The sequence below is a fragment of the Lachancea lanzarotensis genome, scaffold LALA0S13 (genome assembly GCF_000938715.1).
Source record: "Lachancea lanzarotensis genome assembly LALA0, scaffold LALA0S13, whole genome shotgun sequence".
NCBI lineage: Eukaryota > Fungi > Ascomycota > Saccharomycetes > Saccharomycetales > Saccharomycetaceae > Lachancea > Lachancea lanzarotensis.
In genome coordinates, this window is record NW_019212891.1 from 266083 (window position 1) to 278906 (window position 12824).

The 12824-nt window shown below is 43.7% G+C and overlaps 6 protein-coding genes across 6 annotated transcripts; 2 read left to right on the forward strand and 4 right to left on the reverse strand.

Annotated features, from left to right (window-relative positions):
• Nucleotides 1-229: 229 nt before the first annotated feature.
• On the forward strand, nt 230-1663 carry ENP1 (LALA0S13e03004g1_1; the record flags this gene model as incomplete). Its single annotated transcript, XM_022773565.1, has 1 exon — nt 230-1663. The coding sequence occupies one exon, from the start codon at nt 230-232 to the stop codon at nt 1661-1663; it is 1434 nt and encodes a 477-aa protein (XP_022630990.1).
• A 707-nt stretch (nt 1664-2370) lies between these two features.
• Nucleotides 2371-3192, reverse strand: USE1 (LALA0S13e03026g1_1; the record flags this gene model as incomplete). The annotated part of the gene is made up of 1 exon (XM_022773576.1): nt 2371-3192. One exon carries the CDS (start codon nt 3190-3192, stop codon nt 2371-2373), a length of 822 nt encoding a protein of 273 aa, XP_022630991.1.
• Nucleotides 3193-4410: 1218 nt separating this feature from the next.
• On the reverse strand, nt 4411-6330 carry LSG1 (LALA0S13e03048g1_1; the record flags this gene model as incomplete). Its single annotated transcript, XM_022773587.1, has 1 exon — nt 4411-6330. The coding sequence occupies one exon, from the start codon at nt 6328-6330 to the stop codon at nt 4411-4413; it is 1920 nt and encodes a 639-aa protein (XP_022630992.1).
• Nucleotides 6331-6622: 292 nt separating this feature from the next.
• On the reverse strand, nt 6623-7762 carry RRT2 (LALA0S13e03070g1_1; the record flags this gene model as incomplete). The annotated part of the gene is made up of 1 exon (XM_022773598.1): nt 6623-7762. The coding sequence occupies one exon, from the start codon at nt 7760-7762 to the stop codon at nt 6623-6625; it is 1140 nt and encodes a 379-aa protein (XP_022630993.1).
• Nucleotides 7763-8028: 266 nt separating this feature from the next.
• ISW1 (LALA0S13e03092g1_1) lies at nt 8029-11241 on the forward strand (the record flags this gene model as incomplete). The annotated part of the gene is made up of 1 exon (XM_022773610.1): nt 8029-11241. The coding sequence occupies one exon, from the start codon at nt 8029-8031 to the stop codon at nt 11239-11241; it is 3213 nt and encodes a 1070-aa protein (XP_022630994.1).
• A 201-nt stretch (nt 11242-11442) lies between these two features.
• On the reverse strand, nt 11443-12006 carry GPX2 (LALA0S13e03114g1_1; the record flags this gene model as incomplete). Its single annotated transcript, XM_022773621.1, has 1 exon — nt 11443-12006. One exon carries the CDS (start codon nt 12004-12006, stop codon nt 11443-11445), a length of 564 nt encoding a protein of 187 aa, XP_022630995.1.
• Nucleotides 12007-12824: the final 818 nt, after the last annotated feature.

Below are 12824 nucleotides of genomic sequence, written 5' to 3' on the forward strand. Positions count from 1 at the left end.
CCCACTAGCACCTTTTACAAGTTGTCCATATTTTACTGACGTTTCAGTATATCACTTCTTCATATCTTGACGCAATTCAATCACTATTTCGTATTCTGACGTTATTTGATGAAAATTTTCTAAATACTGTAAGAAAATCTCCCGGGCAGCTCATCTCATCTCATCTCATCTCACCTGAATTTGAACTCATCGGACCAGCGCCTTGTATATAAAAATCGAAGACTCAAAGATGGGTAGAGTTAGCAGCAGCAAGCCCAGGAAGCAAAGACATGATCCATTGCTAAAAGATTTGGATTCGGTTCAGGGAAACTTGAGGAAAACTTCGAAGAGAAGAGAGGATCAGAATGACGATGATGATGAGCAAGTCGAAGAATATGTGGATGCCGCTGCTTCAAGAAAGATTCTGCAATTGGCAAAGGAACAACAGCAAGAACTAGAAGCAGAACAGGAAAAAGCCAAAAAAGAACAAGCTGATCCTTTCGCCAGGTTCCGCATTGGTAGACCAATAAATCAAAATGGCTCTGAGGACGAAGATGAAGACGAAGACGCTTTGGCTGAAAACGTTTCTGATTTCGACCCTTACGATGAAAATGGAGACCAAGAGGAAGAGGAGGATGTGGTGGAGATTGACGAGGAGGACGCTGCAATGTTCGAGCAGTATTTCAAAAAAGCTAGCGATTATAACTCGGATTTCAAAAGTTACAACCTGGCAGATAAAATCATGGCCTCAATCCGTGAAAAGGAAATGGAACAGGGAGAGGCCGAAAGGGGTGAAAATGGCGAGCTTGGGCGCGGCGGTAACAATCAGCAACCGGAAGGTGTGGCTCTGCCCACCAAGGTTGTCAAGGCTTACACAACAGTGGGATCCATTCTCAAGACCTGGACCCACGGCAAACTGCCCAAACTTTTCAAAGTTATTCCTTCTCTCAATAACTGGCAAGATGTGTTGTATGTAACAAATCCTCCTGAATGGTCTCCTCAGCTTGTCTACGAGGCCACCAAACTATTCGTGTCGAACCTTACCGCAAAAGAGGCCCAGAAATTCATCAGTATAGTCCTCTTGGACCGCTTCCGTGATAACATCGAGTCCAGCGAAGACCATTCAGTCAACTACCACATCTACAGAGCTTTGAAAAAATCTCTCTACAAGCCAAGCGCTTTCTTCAAAGGCTTCCTTTTCCCTCTTGTAGAATCGGGCTGTAACATACGCGAAGCAACTATTGCAGGAAGCGTCTTGGCGAAAATATCCGTACCGGCATTGCATTCCTCGGCTGCGTTGAGTTACCTCTTAAGACTGCCGTTCACACCTGCTACCACCGTTTTCATAAAGATTCTTTTGGAGAAAAAGTATGCTTTACCTTACCAAACCGTGGATGATTGCGTTTATTACTTCATGAGATTTAGAATTTTGAGCGATAGAAGTAATGGCGAGGATAGTGAACGAGCGCTTCCTGTTGTGTGGCACAAGGCATTTCTCTCGTTTGCTGAGCGTTACAAGAATGATATTACTCAAGACCAAAGAGACTTTTTACTGGAAACTGTCCGTCAAAGGGGTCATAGAGATATCGGCCCTGAGATTAGGCGTGAACTGCTGGCTGGACAGAGTAGAGAATTCGAGAATAATTTGGAGAATAAAGATGACTTGATGCTGGATGTACAGTAGCTTAGTCCTATAGGCATTTATAGACGCACTAGATTGGTAAAGCGCGTGAAGCGTTTGAATTGGACTAGTTTGTCATCAAAGGACCGTGCAGCGTTTCTTTCTGATGTTTACATCACTACCGACAGACTCCTCGAATCCTCGGTATGACTTTCACTACGACAGTGCTCAGATTTGATCTTTCGCTTCAACGAAAGTCTACTTTGCCCAAGGTGAATCGATAGGCAAGTACCTAAACTTCGTAACGCTTGGAATTTCAAGTAAATTAGCGGGTAAGCCGCATTTATGACATCCCCCTCGCTGGCTAGTGCTTCATTCTCAACCTCTAAGACTCAGTGCATCACGGCGTTACAGCATCATTTGAACTGATACCCACAGCTTCAAATTAATTTTAATAGTACTGTCAATAATGGCTTTCGCCTAATAATTGGAATCTGGTCTTCCATTCAATGACACCGTCACTTTTCTTCTAATGAATTTTCCCCGAGCCGTTTTCCTTTGGTGGGTCATAATCAATATAGGTATATAGAAATGCGACAATGGACCTATAGGGCATGAAGCAGTCCCTATTTGCAGCATCGTTTTGAAATTTGGCTTGAAATGTCATCCGCAGGGTTTTTATGTCTGCTCCAACGTTTTTCGCTTTGAAATTCAGCACCAATGAGTCCCTCACAATGTATCAACTCAGTTTGAGCCCCATATCCTTATCGCTACATCTTGCGAAATATCTTTATGATGAGATACGTAACAAGTAAGCTGATGAACATGAATAAAAGACATGTCATGTAGAATAGAAATCCTACCTTAGAATTGTGATATTTTTTCAGCTTTCCACCAAGATCAACTAGGCTACGTGAAGTTGCCTGCAACCCAAGTTCGGTTGCTTTTAAAACCGTCGAATCATCATCCAGTGCAGCTTGAAATGCTTCGGCACCCTGTTTAAGACCAGACACAAGTTGAGACATGTCACTGAGAAGCTCTTCCTGAATGTTGTTTTGTAATTGCATCTGCTTCTCCATTGAGCTACCAGGATCAGAGGCTACGTCTATGTGATCCTGTTTTTTTCCCAATAAGCGGTTTCGTAGTTCCGCCAACTTCTCATCGTCCTGATCACCACTCCGAGACCGGGAGGCTATATCTTCAACTGGCTCCTGCAAAACTGGGCTTTCTGAATAATTATCTTGATCAAAATCCACACTGAAACGATGGGACTTTTGAGACTCAATGTGTTTAGTATATTGTTCTTTCAAGACTGACGTCGAAGCATGCTGAACCATAGAAGCGGTACATGCTATACCACTGAACTGATCCTGAAAAAAGGCGAAATCTCTTTTATTTCCATAATTCCCTTCATGCTGTTCTCCTTCAATCTTGTTGCTGACCACTGTTTTCCGTAAGATGTCGATATTTGAGCATAGTTTAGCGCTCAAGACGCTTTTGAGTGCAGGTTCTTCATCTTGAGATAGGGCTGGTAGAAGGCTTGCCTCTAATGCTTGTCTTGTGAAGCATATGGTCTCAGAGTATGTTGTCATCAGGCCTTCTTTCCAGAATTTTGGTTGATCTGCGAAACTCGATGAGTATCGTTGACTCAATTTCAATATTCATATATGTAGGTTAGAGTTCTTGACTTAAAATCGAAAACAAATCAGATCTTTTAAGAGCAAAGGAAGGGCGTAGAAATCGTTGTTCTACACCGCGGGAAAAAGAGTTTTGATGAGCTACTAAAGGGAATTCAATCGCCTTTTTTGGGTCGTAGTGGTCTAGGGACAAATTTTCACGTAGTAGTCATTGTCCGCTCAATAATTACTTACTACTTCAAACAAGTCCGAACTGCCTGTAAAAAAATGCTCAAAGATGATTACATGGCTCAGTGCCAGTTTAAAGAGATGCGCATTCTAAACGTTGACCTCTAGGCGAGATTTTAAAATCAATGTGTCTGGAAATGGCGGTGATGATGATTTGTGCATTTGGCTCCGTCAACAACAGCCGTGTGAAGGCTAAAGTGTACAAGCATTTGTGATGAAATTAAGAAGACTGAAGCAAGCTTTCTAAGACGTTGAGATTGTGAACTGGCGTAGGCTGGACAATGGTAATGATTATTGGAAATGACTCCCAGGCGTCGAACCTTTAGAATCGTGGGAAACGGTTAGGGTTCTCCGAAGGAGCGAGTCGCGATTAGATTCTCGCTTATATGTACTAGCTTAATGTCTCTTAATGTTATATTCAAGTAGTGACATTTACTCTGTTTAATTCCTCACATAAGACTACCGAGAGTGTAAGATGCTACAGTTCTAAATACCATTCCAAGCAATGATAAAAAATTTCCGCCCATCTACTATCAAACTACGATCTGTGGGTTTCAGTCGTTGTTAGCGAAAAGGGCGTACGGAATAATCCAACTTTGAGCTACTTGAGCTTATTCTTCATGCGTGGATAATTCTAGTCAAATTGTTATCTTGCGAAAACGAGGTATAAACTGAAAAAAACTCCCAGCAAAAACCGAAATGACCAGAAAATTTTATTGAACATGTCGAAATGTGTTAAGAGCTGTTGGTCTTTAAGAAGTGTCAGGAGTTGGACTAAGTTTATGATATTTTCTTCCTTTTATAGTTTAATGGATTCAGTGCGGGTAACCAGGAGAGTACAAAATTTATAGCCCTAAGCGTCAAGTAGGTGCTGGATAGATACTCGAGACTGAATTAACGCACTGACGCCCTCGATGAATTATTCTATAATGCTACTTAGTTATTTCAGTCTTGTGCTGGTGACTTCTTTTTGCTTTTCTTGTTTTTCTTGTTGTGTCTCTTCCCGTTTTCGTTGGTGGAAACTGTCTTGTGGAAGGGAGACGTTAGATGTCCGCGAACACTATTAAGCTTGAAAAAATCGTCGTCTAGATCTTGAGCAGCATTGTGAAGGGCTGCCTGTTTTCCGCCATGGTTGACTGATCTAGCTTCTTGTCCGTCCGCCCCCTGTCCGATATGTGCGGAAAACGTCAGCTTGCTTAAATCGCGAGCTAAATCAAATCCTTCGATATTCCTGTGCTTAGCCGCATCAGCCAATTGCTCCTGTCTGGATTCTGGAAGCTTTTGAAAGGTGTACAGCTCCTTATTGAAGTCAGCGCACTCCTCCTTGGAATAAGGTGTATCATCTTCAAGATGTGGTGGAGGATTAACGTAAAGCAGCTTACTGTTGACGTAATCTTTCAGGATATATCTGCTGGCACGAGACTCGTCAGCAGCACCGAAACCCTGGGTCATATAACCGCGCGCTCTGGCGTAAGAGACAAGAATTTCTTGAGCTGTAGGAATACCATCTCCTCCTTCGTCTTCGGATTTTGTCTGGATGTGAATACCATAAGTGGCCTCGATAAAATACTTTGGAATTCTCTCTGCCACAAGATTAGTGGGTCCGATATAGTCTCGCAGCTGATCAATAGGTAATACACCGTTGCAGACCAGCTCACCTTTATTGTATGCAAAATTGGGGAATACTAGACCAGGACAATCGCATAGCATGACACGATCTGATAGCTTTATTGTTTGAAAATGTTTAGTTTTGCCAGGTGTAGCAGAAACCGAGACCTTCTTTGCACCAACCAGTGCGTTGATTGTAGACGATTTACCCACGTTAGGGTAGCCGACCAAACCAATCTGTATTATGGACTCTTTCCCTGGAAGAGGTGTGACTAAAGGCTCTTTGGGTGCCTTTTCTAAGAAAAGCTTCTCTAGCTGGTCGATTTTCAGGATCTGGATTTTGTCCAAAACTTCGGCGTCGACCGCTTCGCCGTCAACCTCCAAAATTTCTTCTTCTTCCTCATCCTTGGGAATGTAATCGTCCCCCAATTCGTTCTGCTTCTCTAAAATTTCATTTGCTCTAGCAGCAGAGAAAAAGGTAAACGATATGCCTCTCGAAAGAAGGTATTTAGCCCATACTATTCTTTGTTTTCTGGTCAACAAGTCGGCCTTGTTGATCAAAAGCAGGTTCTGTTTCCTGTCGTCCAGTTCCTTGACCGAAAGCTCCAAATCTCTCGATCTGAAAAGCAGAGGATCACGGGCATCCACAATTTGTACTACCAGATCAGACCTTTCGGTTACTCTCCAAAGCTGTCTCCAGACCTCAATATTTCTTTCAAACGGCGTAAGTAGTAGATCCTCGTTGGATTCTTGCAGGGTAGCCAATTTCCGTCTCCAATTCAAAAACGCTTCTTTTTCCTGCCTGTCTAATTGCAAACGAGTCATGTTCTGGTTCCACGCGGGCCTTCTGGGAACAATAAGGTTTTTTGCTTGACTTCTTTGCAACTCATTCACTTTCTGTTTCTGGGTATTGGTCAAAGAAACGCCCTGTGATCTTGAATCACTGCCAGCGTCCATTCTGATGATCTTGACATTAGAGTGCCTGTCTGCAGCGAAATCTTTATCGGCAAGTTCTGCTGTATTCAAAAACTCGTCCAGAGCAGATTCCTGAGTAACAGAACTTAGCTTTACCCAGTTAGCTTCATGTTTGTCAGTAGCGAAACGAAGTTCACCGTCTGGTAATATCTGTACTTCGTTTTCCTTTGCACGAGCACTTTGGATTGCTCTACCTAGCCCAATAGTGTTTTTGTTTTTACGGTGAATGGGCTTAGGACCTTTTGGTGGTTTCCATTTCTTAGTTGATTCCTTTGGCGGCATGGTTGGGTATGGATAGGTTTCGTCCTGAATCTTTGAGGCGATGATGAAAGACGCGATGAGCTTTCTAATACTAAAATTTTCGAAGAATCAAGACCGTCGTTCTTAGTGACTTATTATTCTAGATTAGCTTAGCCAGTGGGATCAATGACGCTTCAATGACGCTTCAATGTAGACGGCTTGAGGCTGGATGTTAGGATTAATTAGGCTTCAAGTACCTGGGTGTTATGTTTGTTTTGAGAATCCTCATTTTTTAGGGTGGAAAAGTGACCTGCCACGATTTGAAATATGGTTTTCAAGATGCTTGGTCCCACACTTGAACAACTTTATCGTAGAATGAACACGTTGCGATCATGTTGGCGCTCCAATCGCCACCGTAACACATGGATTCATGGTTTTTCTTCATGCAGCTTTCCACAGTGAGTTCGTCGCTTTCTCCCACTGTAACAATTTTGGCACCGTCATACATGCAGCACACCAGAAGCTTGTTTAAACTGTTAGCGCTTGAGTTCTGTGGAGACTCGACAAAACGCCAAACCCCGCCCCCTAGATTCAGGCTATTTTTTTTAACCGGCGGTATATTATGACCCGGATAAATGCTATCTCCCAACATTCTTAGGTCTAGTGTCCGTATGTGATCGTCATAAGACCCTGTGACGATACTGGTGGGATTCGAATGGCGGAAGGTCGGTGTGCTGGTTTTGATGGCAACAACTCCGGCATCATGAATTCTCGAATTGGCCCATATGTTGCTTCCAGAACGCAAATCATGAGCTGCAATAGTGGCGTCATCACCTCCGGTAAATAGCACGTTGTCGAAGGGCGTCAGCATACCAAATTCCGCTATCCAGCCTTCTAGTTCGTGCTGGTGATCGAAAAGTCTACCTGGAACCTCTGTTGCCACTATGTTCTGGCCCTGGACCTGAATATGCTGTTTCTCGGTTTTCTCGTAAGCGCTGCCTACCGCATCCGCTGAGAAAGTCGACGACAACTGCTCGATGTCCAGTGCTTTTGTTTCACCAGTAGTTGCAGTCACAACTACACAGCGGGGATCCGCAGGGGAGAAGTGCAATGAGGTTATCAGCACCGAGGGCTCAAAAAGTTGCAAGTTAGCGAGTGACTCTAATTTCTGGAAAGTATCATCTTCGTCCATGTGTATTTTCCATAGTTGAACATTTCCCGTGGAATGAGCACTCGCCACCAAAGTGTCATCAAAAGGCCAAATTTTAAGATCCAGAACTGCCCCATAAGTGTTATATTGATGTACTAGCTTTAATTCGCGGTCTCTGATCTCAATTGAACCCGTCCGTAATCCGCTTTCTTTGTCAAGATCGTACGTTCCTAATATAACATACTTGTCACGTACAATGCGCAATGCACATGGGGGCTTTTCAGCATGCACAACACAGTTTGGGGACAGTTCGGTACCACTCATTGGTCTCTCTTCATTCCGTGATGCTTCACCTGTATGAGCTTGAACATTCATATATGTTAGATTTGGTCTCTGAAGTACTCGTGAATACTCATGGTTAACAAGATAATAAGAGATCAAATTGACAGAATATGAAAATAATACTGGCATGATCGTTATCCAACTAGACCGCAGGACGAGATACTTGGATACTAGATTATCTTTGAGTCTTCAGGTAATTGCTTGAAGCCCTTTGAGAGCACGGAGGTCTTTTTTTTTAGAGATTCACCATGGAAAATAACGAGTACTTGGAAGCCCTCGCACCTTTTCAAGAAGGTGTGCCTGCGTGGGACCTGAATCTTAACAAGGAAAAGTATCTGCTGAAGGATTCGAAAAAGAATGAGTTCGATCTAGAAGGCACTATAAAGAGATTCCAGCACTTGTTAAACCTGAGCGGGCTGTTCCGACATTTCATCGAGCGTAAAGCCGCAAAAGACGCCAAGTTTCAGCGAGTTTTGAGCATTTTGGATAATCCAACAGGAGGAAAACGCTCAAAGAACGGTGTTCATCACGACGTTAGAAGAAGGAAAACGGAGAGGGAAGAGGATGCAGAACTCCTGCGAGAAGAGGAAGATGAGGTTGATGGGGAAATTGATTTCCGTTTCAATGAATCACCACCTTTCGTCAACGGATCTCTCAGACCGTACCAGATTCAAGGTGTCAACTGGCTGGTGCAATTGCACAAGAACAGTCTCGCCGGGATTCTAGCAGACGAAATGGGTCTCGGAAAGACACTACAGACTATTTCGTTTCTGGGATATCTGAGGTACGTGGAAAAAACCCCAGGCCCGTTTTTGGTAATCGCTCCAAAGTCAACATTGAATAATTGGCTCAGGGAAATAAACAGGTGGACTCCAGAAGTCAAAGCTTTTATTCTACAGGGTGACAAGGAGGAAAGAGCCAAATTGGTCACTGGAAAGCTTCTGGCATGCGACTTCGAAATCGCCGTAGCATCCTACGAGATCATCATCAAAGAAAAGAGTTCGTTTAAAAAAATCGATTGGCAGTATATTGTGATTGATGAAGCGCACAGAATCAAGAATGAAGAATCCCTCCTGTCGCAAGTCCTAAGAGAATTTACCTCGCGTAATAGACTTCTTATCACCGGAACTCCGTTACAAAACAATTTACATGAGCTGTGGGCTCTGTTGAACTTTCTACTTCCAGACGTTTTTTCTGATTCCGAAGCTTTTGATGATTGGTTTTCCGCGGAATCGACTGAAGAAGACAAAGAGAAAGTTGTCAAACAATTGCACACTGTTTTACAACCATTTTTACTTCGTAGGCTGAAGAACGAAGTAGAAAAATCCCTTCTACCTAAAAAAGAGCTGAATCTTTACATCGGTATGTCCACGATGCAGAAAAAATGGTATAAGCAGATTTTAGAAAAAGACATCGATGCTGTGAATGGATCTAATGGAGTCAAGGAATCCAAGACCAGACTTCTTAATATTATGATGCAGCTCAGAAAGTGTTGCAATCACCCTTATCTTTTTGACGGTGCCGAACCGGGTCCCCCATATACTACCGATGAGCATTTGATCTACAATTCCGCGAAATTGAAAGTTTTGGATAAGCTTTTGAAAAAGTACAGGGAGGAAGGGTCTCGTGTGTTGATTTTTAGTCAGATGTCTAGGGTCTTAGACATCCTGGAAGATTACTGCTTTTTCAGAGAATATCAATACTGTAGAATTGACGGTTCCACGGCGCATGAAGATAGAATTGAGGCGATCGACGAGTACAATGCTCCCGAATCTAAGAAATTCGTGTTTTTACTAACAACTCGTGCTGGTGGTTTGGGTATCAACTTGACAACGGCGGATGTCGTTGTTTTATTTGATTCCGACTGGAACCCCCAGGCTGATTTACAAGCTATGGATAGAGCTCATAGAATCGGGCAAAAGAAGCAGGTTAAAGTCTTTAGACTAGTAACTGATAACTCGGTTGAGGAGAAAATTTTGGAAAGAGCTACTCAAAAATTGAGATTAGACCAACTGGTCATTCAACAGGGAAGAGCTGCAGCAAACAGTAAGGAAATAAAGAAAAATGATACGAAAGATGCTCTATTGACCATGATTCAGCATGGTGCTGCAGATGTGTTCAACTCCAATAGTGAAGCGTCCAGTGGCAAGGGCACACCACAACCCAATTCGGTCGGTGATGTTGACGGAGACCTTGATTTAGACTCCCTGCTCTCTAAATCCGAAGATAAAACGCAGTCTTTAAACCAAAAATACGACTCGCTTGGGCTAGACGATTTACAGAAATTCAATCAGGACTCGGCTTACGAATGGAATGGACAAGATTTTAAGAAAACCGTTCACAAGGAAATCATAAGTCCCAGTCTTCTGAACCCTACGAAGCGTGAACGTAAGGAAAATTACAACATCGATGGATACTACAAAGACAAATTGAACCCCGGTAGATCCACCACACCTGCTCAACCGCGGATGCCAAGACCGCAGCCGTTCAACAGTCATCAGCTTCTTTCGCCTCAATTAAAAGTTCTCTATGAGAAAGAAAGAATGTGGAACACGAAGAAGAACAATTATGTGCCCACATTGGACGATGTTAAGACCACATTCGGAGACATTGCGGACGAAGAGGAGAAGCAAAAGAAGTTGAAATTACTGCAAATGTCCGTGAGCAATGCACAACCGCTGAGCGAAGAAGAAGTGAAGCAAAAGGCGGAATTGGAGGCGGAAGGTTTTGCGAATTGGAATAAGAACGATTTCCGTAAATTCATAGCATCTTGTGGCAAATACGGTAGAAATTCGATTAAGGCGATTGCTTTGGATTTCGCGCCACACAAATCCGAGCAAGAAGTGCGGGATTACGCCAAAGCTTTTTGGGCCAACGTGCAGCGTGTGGAGGACTACGAACGTTACATCAAAAACATAGAAGCGGAAGAGGAAAGAATCAGACGCACGAAACTGCAACAGGAATCGCTTCGCCGCAAGATCGCACAATGCACCAACCCGTTGTTCGATCTGAAGCTCAAACACCCTCCTTCCAACAGCAATAAGCGAGTTTTCTCGGAAGAAGAAGACAGGTTTTTGTTGCTGATGCTGTTTAAGTACGGGATCGACCGCGAAAACGTGTACGAGCTGATCCGGGACGAGATTCGCGATTGTCCGCTGTTTGAGCTTGATTTTTTCTTTCAGAGCCGTACGCCCATTGAGCTGAACAGACGAGCGATTACGCTGTTGCAGTGTTTGGAGAAAGAGTTCAACGTTGGCGTGGTGTTGGATGATGAGATGAAGCAGCGTTTGAAAGAGGAGGATCAGTTTGCACAGGCTCGTCCAGCAGAAGACGACATCGATCCGGAACCAAAACTGAATGGTAACGTTGGCGTGACGCACAGTGTTGATTCCAGTGCCAAACGTGAACTTTCTGGTGACGTTGAGGACCCAGCAGTGAAAAAAGCCAAAATTGATGTTTGAACCAAAACCAACATTCGCCACGCCAAACATACGTAAAACGCCTACATACACACTTACGGCCCGTGAATGATAGATGCTCTTCGTATACTACGAGTCTGAATGTCTGTTTCTGATCTGTTTTGGAATGGCTAGTTAAAATTACATAGTAGTATTATTATTACACGATTGCACTGCAACCGTCGTCCTGCTGCTATCATCGCCTTATCTGTTTAGCAGTTTTTCCACGGTGTGATCGAGGTTTGCTGGTTTCGTGAGCGACGAGTAACGGTCGTGGACGTTGCCGTGCTTGTCGATGAGAAACTTTTCAAAGTTCCACTTGATGCCCTTGAAGCCCAGCATGCCAGTTTTCTCCTGTTTGAGGTATTCCCACACAGGGTCTGCGTCCGAGCCATTCACATTGACCTTTTTCATGATCGGGAACGTCACGCCGTAGTTGACTTGGCAAAACTGGCCGATTTCCTCGTCAGTGCCTGGTTCCTGTTTACCAAACTGGTTGCAGGGGAACCCAATGATTTCGAAACCCTTATCGTGGTAACGTTTGTAGAGTTCCTGGAGGTCCTGGTATTGTGGAGTGAACCCGCATTTGGACGCCACGTTGACGATCAGCACCACTTTTCCTTCCAGTTTCTTGAAAGGGAAGGGCTGGCCCTTCTTGTCAAGAGGGGCTAGATCGTAGAATTTGGAAGTAGAAGATGCAGTGGTTGCAGTTGCAGCGGCCGTGGTGGAAGTGCTGGCAGAATGGTGTTCTGTGGTGTTGTTTGTCATGTTTGAATTTAGGTTTTGGGGTGTGTGTGACGCAGTAGGGGAAGAGACTGCGGAAGTTAGGTGTTTGCCGTTTGACTAAGTTTTTCGTCCTGCACTAAAGAACAAAAGTGGGAACGAGTTGATCGTGGAAGGACTAGATCGAAAAGAGGCTAATATATATATATATATATATAAATAAATATTTTTTCGATGATGATGTCAAGTTCCTTAATTGAAGATGCGAAAGGAAAAAGTCCTTGCACAACATACTCGAAATGAACATAGTTGCTATCTTATAAATACCTGATACCGAACACACAACACACACAACAAAAAGAGACACAAAAAGCGAGGAGCAACATGCGTGGCTCCCCAGTGTGAGGGTCGACCCTTAGAATAAGACGTTTGACATCTTGGCAAGTAGAGAAATCCAGAAAGGCACACAAAAGACGCAACTCAAGATGAGAGCGATGGCAACAGCGAAGGCAACCGCGATTACTGGCACTACCAACGCAGTTTTTTTTTGTTTTGTGACGTCAGTGTGTAACAAACGGGTAGATCTTGATAGTCCGTGATGAGTTTCGGGTCACGTGAAGGGCTGAGAAATCTCTGCTGCGGTCATTAGCAATATAAGCCCTGGCGCCTTCTAATATTGCTAATGTGATATGATAGGGCCAGACGAAACTAGGCTTAAATGGAAGTGTAGCGAGAGTGAAATGAGAGTAGGACAAGAATGGGGCGGTGATTAAAACGTTAGCCGGGAATTCTGGGGTTGACTGTGCGTTGACCGGCTAGTAAGTTTTGTGAAATGGGCCCTTTGAGATTGAATCTAGATCTGT